Raw genomic sequence first — 13,823 nt, 5'->3', positions numbered from 1 at the left:
CTGCCGGATGTGTACTAGTATTAGCACCACACTATTGAAGAGAGGCTATAATCATATGATAACTCTACGGTGGAATAAAATACCCCCCACAGATTCAAACAATTATTACATTACAGTCAAATACTGACAGAGAGATGGATTGCATACAGGAAAACAACAAGTAATTCTCCAAGGGCAAAGGGGACTCTAGTCTGCTGATTAAACCTTTTATAGAAACACATGAATAACAGGGTGAATTAATTTAAACAATTGATTTAAGTTGCCAAGGGGGCAAAAGACCAATTTAAGTTTAATGTTGTAAATACACAGCTATATGATGGGAGTTGATCAGATAGGTCCCAACCATGGAAGTGGTAGTCTGCTGCATGTGTGTGTTGATTCTTTGGAAAGACCCATGTGATTGGCCCCCATCATGTTATTAAAAAATGGCTGCCAGACTGCTAGTGCAATCCTTAAAGGAACCACCAATGGAAGATATTGTGGAAAACAAGCAGTTTGTCCTTCAGCACCATTTTTGTGGGTGTGCCTCTTAAAAACTTTGTTTTGGGTTTCCTTTTTGACAAGCGTGCAGAAAAGTTGGAATGTGCAAGTTCCTTTTGGAGTCTTATGAAGTCCAGTTTATAAAGAGACCTGGATTCCAAATTGATTTCTAAGATTTCCTGAGTGCAGAGGAAAGATAAAGAGAGGGGGAGGATTTTTGACAAGTGCAGCCTTTGAAGAAGTTCTGATTGTACCCTCTGTGTCCTATTTGTTTCAATGAGATATGGCTTTTGACTTTACCTTCTTGCTATGTTTTTAGGTTGAATTCCTAAGGATTGTGTTGCTCAACATATCTCAGCAATTTTGTTCTTTAGAATTTAGTCAAGTGTTTCTGAAATTCTTGCTGTTCACATGCTACTTATATTTGGGAGTTCATAACCCATTTCTCCCCTCCCTCACCAAGGAGGAACAAGTTCATTGAAATAATATGGCTTCTCCTGTCTTCCCTATATTCCTGCAATACCTCACAATTCCACCATTAACTGTATGTACATGGAGTTGTTTCCTAGCGAGAGCAATGAGCAATGTAAATAATTTAAAGTGACCCTGATAGGGATGGAAAGAGCTAGGCTTTCATTTTAGAGGGAAAGAGTTAAGTAGGATTTGTACTCATTTGTTCCTTTCACTGGTTAAAATGTTGAAATATTGAAAACTATTTTTAAAGTGCATTAGACTAAAGATGCAGAAAACATGGCCTATGCAGATGTCAGCTGTGGGTAGTTCTCTAGGTAAACGAAAGTGGTACAACAATACAGGATGCAACTAACTTCTTACATCTACTCTCAGTTTTCAGGAACCATGAAAATGTGGGTGAGTCAGTTGCATGTAATTAAATATACAGCTTTAACCACACAGCTTACAGAGTAGCAGTGAACTTGTTAACTATAAATATGAAAGACATGGTTTTTCAATTAACATATGACATGTGTAACTTTTACTTTCTGGCACATCAGAGTTGGAGTTTTGATGTTGCAGACAGTCTCTATTGATCCCCCCTCCCAGTTCATGTTCATAAGTTAATATATGAAAAGTTTCTCTTAAACTGGTGCAAGGTAACCATCTGCCGGGTATTTCAGCAGAACAAGTTGTTCAGCATACCTTTCTCTGCAAAGGACTTGAACCAAAGTTGCCTGAAGGGTTTTGTTGCAAATCTTTATAAATAAGCTCAGGTGAGAAACTCTTAAAACAGATGTTAAGTTTCAGAAGCTGCTGTTACTGCAGTTATATGTGGGCATTTCACAGTTCTCCAGTTTTTATCATTTACAGAATCTTGTAACAACAAAGGATCTAGAAAAACCTGATCAGATTCCCTGTTTGCGTGCAACACAGGTCAATATTAACTAAAGTATAGGAATTTGGACACCAATTAATGTATAGCCCTTTTGCTTCAGCTAGATGCATGTTCCACCCCATTTCTCCCTTCCTCTAATGCACATAGATGAGAGAAGGTATGGTGAGCATTTGCTACTCAGTGTCCTACCGCTTTGAATATTGATTTAAATGCCTACTATCTTTTAAATGGGTCTTAATATTCTACTAGTCATTGCCAATGGGTTGGGGGAAAGAAGTGCTATGAAAAGATCTGTGATACAGCTATCATAATAGCAGCAATTGTACTGTGCTCTCTAAGGTAGCATTCACATCATAATAATAATAATAATAATAATAATAATAATAATAAAATATACCCCGCCCATCTGGTTGGGTTTCCACAGCCACTCTGGGCGGCTTCCAACAAAACACTAAAATACAATAACCTATTAAACATCAAAAACTTCCCTAAACAGAGCTGCCTTCAGATGTCCTCCATATGTTTTGGACTACAATTTAAATATTTTTTCTTGGTTTTACTGTTTTATCATTTGTACATTGCTTTGAGGTTTGTTTTTTTTTTTTTACAATCAGGCGGTGTATAAATTTTTGTTAAATAAATAAAGCAATTCCGATCAGCTTCAGGCAGCTAGCTTGGGAAGTACAATTTTCTGCAGCGAAATAATTTGCATAATAATGAAAATAGTGCTGGTTATACTTGGCAAGTTATTGGCATAATGTTGCTTGCTAATGCTTTCTTTTTTAATGAGCTTGCTTTGAAGGGTAGGGTGGGGGAGAATTTTATTATTGGACTCAAATGGTCTATATTGAAGCTTTGCTTTTAAAAAAAGTCAGGTGAGGTTTTATATGACATAGTTGTTATAAAGTTGTGTGCCGCCTCAATTGCCTTTGAGCATAGAAAGGCAAGAAAGATGAATAAATGTAAATGTGAACCATAGTTTGGGAAAGTCTTTAACCAAATGCATGGTGATGATGATGATGATGATCTCAATGATTTAGTTGTGGTGCATGTTTTGTTCTGGAAAAAAGTCACAGATAGAAGCCAGTGTTATGCTGACTTTGTCGGTCTGACTTGGTAAAAATCCTTATGCATGAACTAACAGAGGCACTTCAATCCTTCTCGGAGGTTTTCGATAAAAGATTGAGCAGGAATCTTGTCACAGGTGCTCAGAGACCAGGCTATTCTATATTGCTTGATTTCCGTTTCATGGCTTGCTCTGAACTGCTGCTTGTCCAGATTTAAAACAGTTAGTATTACATTAATACTCTTTATAAAAGTCTAAATCTATTGCATTTTAATTAAGGCATTTCTAATACACAGTGTTTGGTGGTGAAAGTGTAGCATAAAACTGTTATATGTAGTACAGGTTTCATGTAAGAAGTATTACTTTGTGGTGTTGGTAGTTTCATTCAGGTGCCGAAGTGTGTAAGGGCCCCTTGCCAAGTGGATAGCCCCAATTTCCATACTATCATGGCACATTGTTGGCTACAGCTAGCATAGACATGGACTCATCCACTTGTTAAGCAACTTTTGCTAATTAAATCTTCTGCATAAAGTTGTCCCTGCATGAACACATGTCCACTGTGTTCCTTCATGGGTACCATAATGAGAGACACAACCATCTGCATACATGCAAACTATGCTTGAAAAGCCCCAAATCCCCAACCACCCAACAATTCAAACAGCTGATATGCTTCTTTTGTGTTTCAGATCGAATTCCATTACCTAGGAATATGATTGAAAACAGCATGTTTGAAGAAGAACCTGATGTGGTTGACCTGGCTAAAGAGCCCTGCTTGCATCCCTTGGAGCCTGACGAAGTGGAGTATGAGCCAAGGAGTTCTCGGCTCCTTGTCCGTGGTCTTGGAGATCATGAAATGGATGAGGATGAAGAGGACTATGAATCGTCAGCCAAACTTCTGGGAATGTCTTTTATGAATAGAAGCACAGGCCTGCGCGGTAACACAGTGGGCTACAGGCAGAGTTCAAATGGATCATGTTCTGCACCATCTGTAAGGACCACAGTGATTTGTGCTGTTGTTCTTGTGATTGCTGTCTCCGTAATAATGGCAATCTACCTTCTTCCCAAATGTACCTTTACCAAAGAAGGCTGTCATAAGCAAAACCACACAATGGGCGATATATATCCTTTGGCAACAAATGGAAAGCCCTTTCCATGGGCAAATTTCAGGCTACCAGGTGCCGTTGTGCCAGTACATTATGATATTGTCTTGCAGCCAAACTTAACCACTATGAAGTTTTGGGGTTCAGTCCAGATAACTGTGAAAGTCCTCCAGGTGACCTGGCATATCATTCTTCACAGCTCAAAACTTAACATTACCAAGGTAACTCTTTCTTCATCAGGCTCAAGCCAGCCAAAGCAAGCCGAGCTTCGGGAATATCCACTGAATGACCAGATTGCAATTTTTGCCCCCGAGGCTCTCCTTGTAGGACAACAATATAACATCAACATGGAGTATTCCTCTAATTTATCAGAAAGTTACTCTGGCTTTTACCGAATCGCTTATAACAATGACAACAGAAATTCAACAAAAAGGTAAAGTTGGGAAATGATGTATTTCTACCTCATTTGTAATACATTATGGGAGTTGAAGTACAGCAGTATCTGGAAGCTCACAGGATTCTCACTCATATTTCAAGGAACCTGCCACCTCCTTGAATTTTTTCAAGTGATCTACATGAAGTGTACTGCCCAAGACGAAATTATAAACCTAGTTCAAATCTCTTTGTTGCCATAAACCTAGTAGATAGATTTGGGCAAGCTACGTTCAATTTTAAACCATGTGCAACATGGAGATGATAACATTGCTTTCCTTAACTGGATTGTTCTAAGAATTACTGAGAGTGTATGCAAAGTGTTTTGAATATTCAAGGCACTCCATAAAATGTTAAGTATGTATTGAAAAGTTCAAGCATTCTGAACAAGGAAAACTTCCTTTGTAATCTTTTGATGTTGCATTTATTGACTGTGCCTTTGGGCCTGGGAATTAAACCTGCTAAAGTGTTCTTCAGGAGTAAAAATGAAAGTGTTCATCTTCTCCACTAGTTTTTGTTCCTTTAGGTAGAATGCAGGCATATATGTAGACTGTAAACTATGTTTGTTTTTTGTTATCAAGCCTTGATCAAAACCAAATTCTAGAATTCAATCTAGAATTTTTGTTTCAGAGCCAGATCTTTGTGTAGCTTAATCCGTTAGGATACAGCAGATCTTTTGCAATGTACATTAAGCTAGGGCTAGTATAAGGAACGTAAAAGGCACAGTGGTAGACAACTCCTTAGAGCTTGTTAACAGGTGGCCTGAGAAACTATTTTTAAGATTAATATACAATTATGAAGTAATAAATATATATCATAATAAATATGCAAATTCCAAGCGGGAGCTGAATTGCCAAATATTCATGTGATCCTAATGTTGTAGTAATAAATTTGGCATTTTTTTGGTACAATTTTTGACAGGGTAGCAGTATTGCCTTTCCTGAACAAATTCACAGGGCTATATAATTTTCCTTTTAAGTATATTTTTGTCAACAGCTAATGGCTAATAATGATAATAGCAAATGGATTTTCTTTTGATTTTCATCAGGTGGCTTGCAGCAACCCAGTTTGAACCCTTGTCAGCAAGGTCAGCTTTTCCGTGCTTTGATGAACCAGCATTCAAAGCCACTTTCCAAGTCTCTGTCAAGAGAGATAATCAGCATTCTGCTTTGTCAAATATGCCAAAGGTAAAATCCTGCCATATTTTTGTTTGTGGGAGATGGGTACCTACGCTGCTATGCTCCACTGGATATATAGCATGGGCACCTCTGGCTGAAGGTGGCCCTCAAGGCCTCTCTTCCCACCCTTGGAATTATCCTGAGGTCATGCCCTACACTGCCTCTGCTCCTTAAGTGCTTTAAGCCTGGCTGGAATGTGACCTTGAACTGTGGTGATGCCTCTTACTCACCTGTATGGAGAGGGAGGGGTGTGTGTGTGTGTGCGTGAGAGAGAGAAACCTCTGACTCTTGCATGGTTGTAATGTAGCCCTACTGTAGAAAGTTAAGAGTTGGAACCACTGTCCTAACCATGTTTGTCTGTGGCCGACCTACCTGCAGCCGCCAGAATACTGTCTATCAGAGGATCTGTTTCACAAGCTGAAAAAAGCATCAAACCACTGGTATATAATATATGCCTCAGAACACTAGTGGCTGGCGATCACAATCTGGAGAACACCTTTGTGTTTTCTGTGTAGTATTCCCATAAGCATCTTATTGCCCACTATGGGAACAGAATGCCCAATTAGATGGGACTTTGCTCTTACATTCTTAATAATGTGCTCATAGTGTTGGCACAAAACAGCTGTTTAGTTCATCACATGACATGGCATTCTGTGCTTTGCCTTTGCTTTTATGATGCAGAAAAATGTGAATATGTTGGCATTGTGTGGCTATAGGGAATTTGAAAACAAAAGAGCCATACAAAAAGTCCTGTTTTCCACAAAGGCCAGCTGGATGCCTCTGAGAAGTCCACAAGCAGTTTATGAAGGCAATAGCCTTCTCCTGCTTGCTCCCAGAAACTGGTGTTGCATTTGGTAACCTCTGCACTTTCCATTGGAAGGTTAAATGCAGTAAGGTCTATGATTTTCCAGCTGGGAAATGTGGTACTTGGTTCTCTGTGCTGTTATGGTAGCTGTGTATAGTTCTTTGGTTGCTATTTATGGCGCTGGTTGGGGTGAAATGGAAAGCACGGCAGCACCATTTTGCCCATGTTCTTTAAGATCCAGGAGACCCAGAAGGTGAAGAACCTGTGGCAGCAAGATGATGTTGTACTCCCAATTCCTAGCAGCCCCAGCCAGTCCAGCAACATCTGGAGAGCTGCAGGTTCTCTACCCCTGCTTGAGACAAATGGAGTTGGGGAGGAAGCATCTATGAAATTGATGGAACAGGGAACAGGACTCAGCCATAGCAATCAACAAGTCAGTTAAATCTCAGACAGGTGTTGGTGTTCTTTATATACCCTATACCAAAGACATAAGTTTTTTTGTCTTCTGGTTCTGGCCAGACATTTAAAAAATGTGGCTTGAGAAGCAATCCGCAGATAGGATATCTCTCTGCAGTGTGTCTTCTAGGGAGGCCCAACTGATGAGATATGTATCCGGGATTCATCATATTTGTTTTAGTCTGTTAGATATAATGTCTGTGTGTATCAATAAGTTAGCCTCATTCTATGTATGTGTGGTGATAGGACTGCCGCATCAAAATTGTAGGGGCAAAAGTGGGAGTTGGGCGCGTATGAGTTTTTCCTAATCCTTTGCTTATCTTTTTATCTTTTTTGCAAGCTATTCACGGCCTGTTTGCCACTGCTTCTTTGTCCATTCTGCAGCTTCGGCTCAGTTTTTCTTAAAAAATAAGAGCAGCTTGCTGAGGCAACAGAGGTCATACAAGGAGTGTAATGTCATGTAGCCATGAAGCCATTCAGGTTTGGCTAAAGGATATTATGAAACCACATCAGAGTGAGCTCAGGAAGCATTGCCTTCTGTCCGAATTGACTGTGGTGATATCACAGAGCTAAATTAATTGTGTGACATCACTACAGAGCCAAAACTGAGAGAGTGTCCTAACTCTTCGGGTGAACATTTCTCCCCTGTTTCAACTACTTTTCATGGAACAGACAGAAAAAAGGGTGCCTTACCTGGGGGGTGAAGTTTTTCATAAAACATGTTGCCCACTATTTAGTTTCAGTCATCATAATACTAATTGCAAACCATTGGGCAATACAGGCCTAGGGAAATAACGATATGCAACACTTAACATTTTGCATATTAATTCCAGTTCTAACCTGTATATAGTTTGCATCACTCTATTTTTTTTTACTGTGTCAACACAGGGTAGGCATCTTTGAGCTTTACTCTTGCCCCAGGGCCTCTAGGTTTCTATTAAACACTTACATTTTGTTTGTGTTTCCAGAAAGCAACCAAATCTCTGGCAGATGGATTGGTTCAAGATGAGTTCTATCCAAGTGTGAAAATGAGCACTTACCTAGTAGCTATCATTGTTGGAAACTTGGCAAATCGCACTAAGGAAACAAACGGGATTCAGGTATGTGTTCCTTTAGCTCTTGAGCGTAAGCTTTTTCATTCTCAGAATTTTTCAGGAAGTGCCCTTGCTGTGAATTGAAGAAAGCTGTGTCCCCTCCCTTGTGCCAGCATACACTGTCTGAAGTAGGTTGTGGTTTTCTGGCTTAGACCCACCAGAACCAGCCAGCTTTGCTGCTGCTGCTTGCTTGTTTCAAATTACTATGAAGGAATCTCAAAGTTCAGCTAAACCAAATAAGCCACATAGGTGTATATTTGTGAACTGCCGCAGGTGGGGCAGTGGTATTACAAATAACCTTGCAGAAGGAAGGGTAGCTTCTTCCTTGGGTTGTTTTTCCTGGGTGTGGCCACAAACCCGCTGCTGACCCAAATATGAAGTTTTGTGTGTCGGAGCCGTAAACTCATATTTAGCTCTGTAGAGTCTCAGTTGGTAGTAGCAGCCTATGGGGTATAACATAGTCATGGAGCTGCACTCCTGAAACCTGCTTCACTGCAGCGTATCAGGCAGGGAGGCAGCAAGGTGAGGGCTGCACAGGTACCCTGGTCTCTACATGCAGTGCAGGCCTCTCTACTGCTTTGCCTTGCCTCAGCCCTATCCAGGTAAGCTAATGTGATGCTAGTGTTAGGAAGGCAGCTCTTCCTTACCACAGAGGTTGCTGCTGCCAATTGTGAAGGCAGCTTTTGATTTCCCCTGTATTCTCTTTTTTTAATCTCTGGAATAATAACCACTTCTGGTGGTAGTTAGTGGTGGCTCATGGGGGTGTGTGTGGTAGAAGCACATGCACCCCCCTGGGCTCATTGAGAAGATGATGGGGATGAGGTCAGGGGTCCTCTAGGAGGGCAGTCTCCATGCAGGGGGTGCACACCTGTGGGGCAGCCACAACCAAATCCCCAAGGATACACAGCCACATCCCTGTCCCAGTAAACCCAGTACAACCACTGGGAGGATGCCGCTGCCTCCCCCCTCTCTCCCTCTGACCATGAGCCACCACTGTTGCTGGTGGAGTTACTCAGAAAGTAGCATAAAGCTAAAATATGAACAAGGTTGTATTTACACAGTAGAAGCTGTTCAGAACTGCGGAACTCTTTGGAAATGTCACGATGTTGTTTTATTGCCTTGTTTAACAAGTGGTTCTCAGCCATAAAACACAGAAATCGGTTCTTTGAGCTGCCTTGCAAATGCTGCCTTTGCCAACTGTTTTAGTAAAACTGTGTTCATAAGAGCAGTTTTCTCACTTAAAAACTATCAGTGAAGCATATGCGTCTCGTGGGATTTTCTGTTTCATATTCTCTCTCCCCACCCCCACCCCTTTCCTTTTTTCCACTGTGATAGGTATCTGTCTATTCTGTGCCACAAAAGTTGAACCATACTGAATATGCCTTAGACACAGCAGTGGAGCTCCTCAAGTTTTATCAGAAGTATTTTAATATAACATACCCGCTTCAAAAATTAGGTGAGATGCTTTATATTCTTGTGAGTATGCACCTGTTGTTCATATATTCTTATGAGTTTGTTTTTAACCTGGTTTTTAATAGTATAAAGGTAGAGGAGAATTAATCACTGTAACATGGGGAAATAATTAATTACATAACTAAAATTAAGTGGAGTCCTTGTTACGTCCTTGTTACATTGTTCGAGAAAGTGCATGTTTCCTATGTTCATTGAGATTTGTGGGACTCATTAAATGTATAAACAAAATGGACATAGGTTTGCAAGAGGCGCCATGATGTTGAGCATGGAACATGGACATGTTCTATGAGCTTAAAGTTTAGTCTGTTTGACTAGGTTTTTTTAAAATTAAACTTGGTAAGGTTTTTTTTCCATTTTAGTACTGGTTTATTTACAAACTGGTGCCTTGTTCTTCATCTAGACTTGGTAGCTCTTCCTGACTTTGAGGCTGGAGCAATGGAAAACTGGGGTTTGATCACTTTTCGAGAGACAACACTCCTTCACGAGGACACGACATCTTCAGCCATGGATAAAAAGAGAGTAACGAGAGTGATTGCTCATGAGCTGGCACACCAGGTATGAAGGATCTCCCAATTTCTTCTTGTACTGCAGGATTTTCTCTTTTTTAAAAAAAATCATTGCAGTTCTGATTCATGCTGCTTACAAGAAAGCTTGCCTTTTCTCATTTTCTGCTGAGATAATTAGGCTGCATCTTTTGCACCACTAATAGGAAGTAGTTTCTCTCTCCCCTCCCCCTGCCTCAAATGAAAATTACTGTCTGTGCACTCGTGATGGAGCAATGCTTTTGAGACAGCCCTAGAGTGATTATATTTTCTCACGCTGCAAATCTGTCCAGACAGCATATCAGGAAGACAGAGCAACTGCAAGCTAGGTTTTTTTTTTTTTTTAAATCTAATTTGACTACACGCTGTAACTCTTTGTACTAGGAGCAATGGAAAAGCATGATGGGATATGAACTGCTGGTGTGCATTATCTGCAATTGCCAAGTGGTGGATAAAAAATCAATGATTTTTTTTATTTAAGAAACTGGATTTTTTAAAAATTTAAATCGGATTTTTAAAATAAAATGCTTTTGGAGGAAAAATCTTTCTAAAGATAGTTTTCTATTTAAGTTACATTATAGTCCAAAGGCTATTCATCAGGAAATAAGGATTTGTTTTAAGTTTTTCATGTGTGCTAAAACTCAGTCTAAGTTTTTTTTTTAATCCTTTAACCACATCAGTTAACAAACATGGATACATATGCAATAATATTATTGTTTTAGTTAAATAAATTGTTTAAACTGTTATTAAGGAAATGATTATTTTTCTCCTTACAATAAAGTACAGCAGAAAAGTTGTCCAAATATAAACAGTTAACTTATTAAACTTCACAATAATTTCATAATTATCTGTCTATGTATTTCTAATAGCATAACCAAATCAGCAATTTTTGATATAGCTGTAAAAACTACTCTGAAAATTTATTATTCCAAAAATGAAACCTTCATCTGGTTGTAAATATTAAGATTACACCAGCAAGAATGAGTCTTTCTGTAAAAAAATGATTTAAATCAAGTCTTACTGACTAGTGATTTAAATCAAGTCTTACTGACTAGTGATTTAAATCAATTTGATTTAAACCAAATCCACCCGGGGGGGGGGGAGGATGTAAAATTTCTGTTCACAAACACTCTTGCAGTTTAAATTAAAACAATTAAATGAGCAATTTTAAAAATATGTATATACAATATTTATTTACATTCAGATTTGTGTTTTGGGTTAACTGGGTGGTTAGGCCAATTTGCAGCAGCATGCCCCACTGAATGCTTCTGAAATGTTTGTTTCACATTCATGTACGATAAGCTGCCAGTATAAACATCTATGCAGCTGTAATGTGGTTTTCCTGAGTTGAGAAAATGCATGTAACCCCACATGTCAAGGCAGTATGGGCTGTTTTACTGCTTCCTGTTGATGAAGATGATTGATGAAGACGGTTTGTTTCCCAGTATGAAACCTTCCTATCTATCTTGCATAACTCCTTGAACACTCTTTAAAATCTTTATTCTTATACACAATCCATGGATTTATCTTTGGGCATGTTATCTAATAATGGGAATATGTATTTCTTTTGCATTCTTAGTGGTTTGGCAATCTGGTAACTATGGAATGGTGGAACGACCTGTGGCTGAATGAAGGATTTGCCACTTTTATGGAAAATTTTGCCTTGAAGAAAGTCTTCCCAGAATTATATACTGTAAGTGCAGTGAAGGGGTGTGTACAAAGTTTTTTTTAACTTGGCATAATCCGCTTTGGTCTCAGACTTCGTAGTTATACTTTGTTTTTAGGAGTTCTATTGTTCGAAGAAAAGAAAAATCCTTGCTTTTGAAGCACTTGTAGTAAAATTCTAGCCATGGTGGAGTTTAACATATATATGGAATTCAACACACACACACACACACACACACACAGAGAGAGAGAGAGAGAGAGAGAGAGAGAGAGTGTTTATTAGATAGCTCAGTTGGTACAGCATGAGACTCTTAATCTCAGGGTTGAGGTTCGAGACCCACATTGGGCAATGGATTCCTGCATTGCAGGGGGTTGGACTAGATGACCCTCGTGGTCCCTTCCAACTCTAGGATATTTTTAAAAGCGTATTTAGGCTCCTTTTCAGGGCCTAACCCATTGAAGACAACTTCCGTAATACACACCTTGTGTGAGCACAAGTGTGTGACTGATTGAGAAGAGAGTGTTGTATGTCTGCATCTGGTGCTTGTATGGTGGTAACAATAAGAGAGAGGAATAGGGGCACATGCATTTTTGTTTTCCCCAGCTCATTTTTGCTTGCCTACCCTTGCACCCCTGAAGTGTTGGTTAAGTTTGAATCCGGGCCTTGGGGTAAAATAGTTTTTACAGGCTTATAAACAAGTCAAGAATAGCTTGGAGAAAACTGCACACATTGGTGCCCTGAAGAAATAAAACTTCACCACTTGGTGGTGCCAGATTGCTATAAAGAATGCACATTTTCTTTGTGGGCGACAGAAAACTTACCAGCTTGATTTGTACTATTGACTATCTTCTCCTTGACCTTTTCTGCTCTCCTAATCTTTGGAAACGAATGGTCACCTGGGGTTGAACCTGGACATTGTGTCCAGGCCTCTGCATCTGAAGTGTTTGCCAATGGTCCGTGCATTGAGGAACAGGCCCTAACAGTTTATGTAGAAATCTGAGTGTAGAATGAATTATAATAGACAGCCCTATGGCATTTAATAGCTTAGTTTGCCAATGGTCCGTGCATTGAGGAACAGGCCCTAACAGTTTATGTAGAAATCTGAGTGTAGAATGAATTATAATAGACAGCCCTATGGCATTTAATAGCTTACCTGTTTCATTCAGTAAAGTGGAAACGTAAAATATAGTCCATATCTTATAGCTGAAGTACACAATCTAAAATCCAAATCGGCTATAGTCCTCATACTGCTAATCTAGCTCTTTATTGCTAACACCTTGTTCAATATTGTTCTGGCTCAGTATTTCAATCTTATGCATCATATGCTGGAAAGCAAGTTTCAGCACGCTTGGAAATAAATCCCACTGTGTTCCGGGGAGCTTGCTTCCTGGTTATTACATTCAGAACTGCATTGTTGGTGTGACTTAGGGGCGGGTGCTGTTTCATTCAGGTACTGCTTGCAGTTTTTCACGGCTATCAGGTTGTCCACTGTGAGCACAGACTGCTGAACTAGATGGACTGTTGGACAGGGCCAGTTGTAAATCTTCAAAGGCACACCAGTATCTAGAAGGGATTGTGTACAAGATAACTATTTCTCCAGATCTCCAATTCTGATAACAGTACTTACAGACTGGTCAAATTCCTCATGTTAGCATCTACTTGAGTTCACTTAAACTTTTTCCTGTTCTTCAGGATTACTCTTTTCCAAATCTGCAATTCAAGACAATGGAGAAAGATTCCATGAATTCATCTCATCCCATCTCCCTTGCCGTCCAGTCGTCAGAGGAGATCGAGCAAATGTTTGATGCCGTCTCCTATATCAAGGTAACTTCAAAAGTACTGGCAAATGTGCTTCTAATAAAATTAAATGCGCTTGAAAAGTTCGCACAAATATGTTTCAAATCACATTCCTGACGTGGGCAGCAGCAGGTCAGGCCCTGAAAGGTGGGGGGGAAGGGTTTGCAGGGCGAGAGGACCATATAATGGAAACCTTTCACACCAACATGAGCAATTTTTAATCAGAAATTTTAGCTCAACAAAAATTGGTTAGAAACGTTCCCTTTTCTCAGTGGAGGGGGGGAAACGGAATGTTGTTTCTCACATGCTTTTGCACTGAAATATCCGTCTATTGTTTCTGAACATTTTAAGACACGACTAGAAGATCAGATGCACTTCATAGA

At 39.6% G+C, this 13,823-nt stretch overlaps 1 protein-coding gene across 3 annotated transcripts in view; it reads left to right on the top strand.

Annotated features, from left to right (window-relative positions):
• LNPEP (leucyl and cystinyl aminopeptidase) overlaps positions 1 to 13,823 on the top strand; it is a 56,460-nt gene that overhangs the window by 12,008 nt on the left and 30,629 nt on the right. For all 3 annotated transcript variants that reach the window (XM_081880357.1, XM_081880358.1, XM_081880359.1), the window contains exons 2-8: positions 3,584 to 4,430; positions 5,478 to 5,616; positions 7,837 to 7,968; positions 9,298 to 9,418; positions 9,836 to 9,990; positions 11,557 to 11,670; positions 13,336 to 13,467. In XM_081880357.1, the coding sequence (XP_081736483.1) occupies positions 3,584 to 4,430; positions 5,478 to 5,616; positions 7,837 to 7,968; positions 9,298 to 9,418; positions 9,836 to 9,990; positions 11,557 to 11,670; positions 13,336 to 13,467 (1,640 nt within the window). The remainder of the gene's footprint in view (positions 1 to 3,583; positions 4,431 to 5,477; positions 5,617 to 7,836; positions 7,969 to 9,297; positions 9,419 to 9,835; positions 9,991 to 11,556; positions 11,671 to 13,335; positions 13,468 to 13,823) is intronic.

Source organism: Podarcis erhardii, assembly GCF_964252035.2.
Source record: "Podarcis erhardii genome assembly, chromosome: 11".
Lineage (NCBI taxonomy): Eukaryota > Metazoa > Chordata > Lepidosauria > Squamata > Lacertidae > Podarcis > Podarcis erhardii.
Note: the sequence above shows the minus strand (reverse complement) of the source record. Positions and strands in the feature narration are given on the sequence as shown.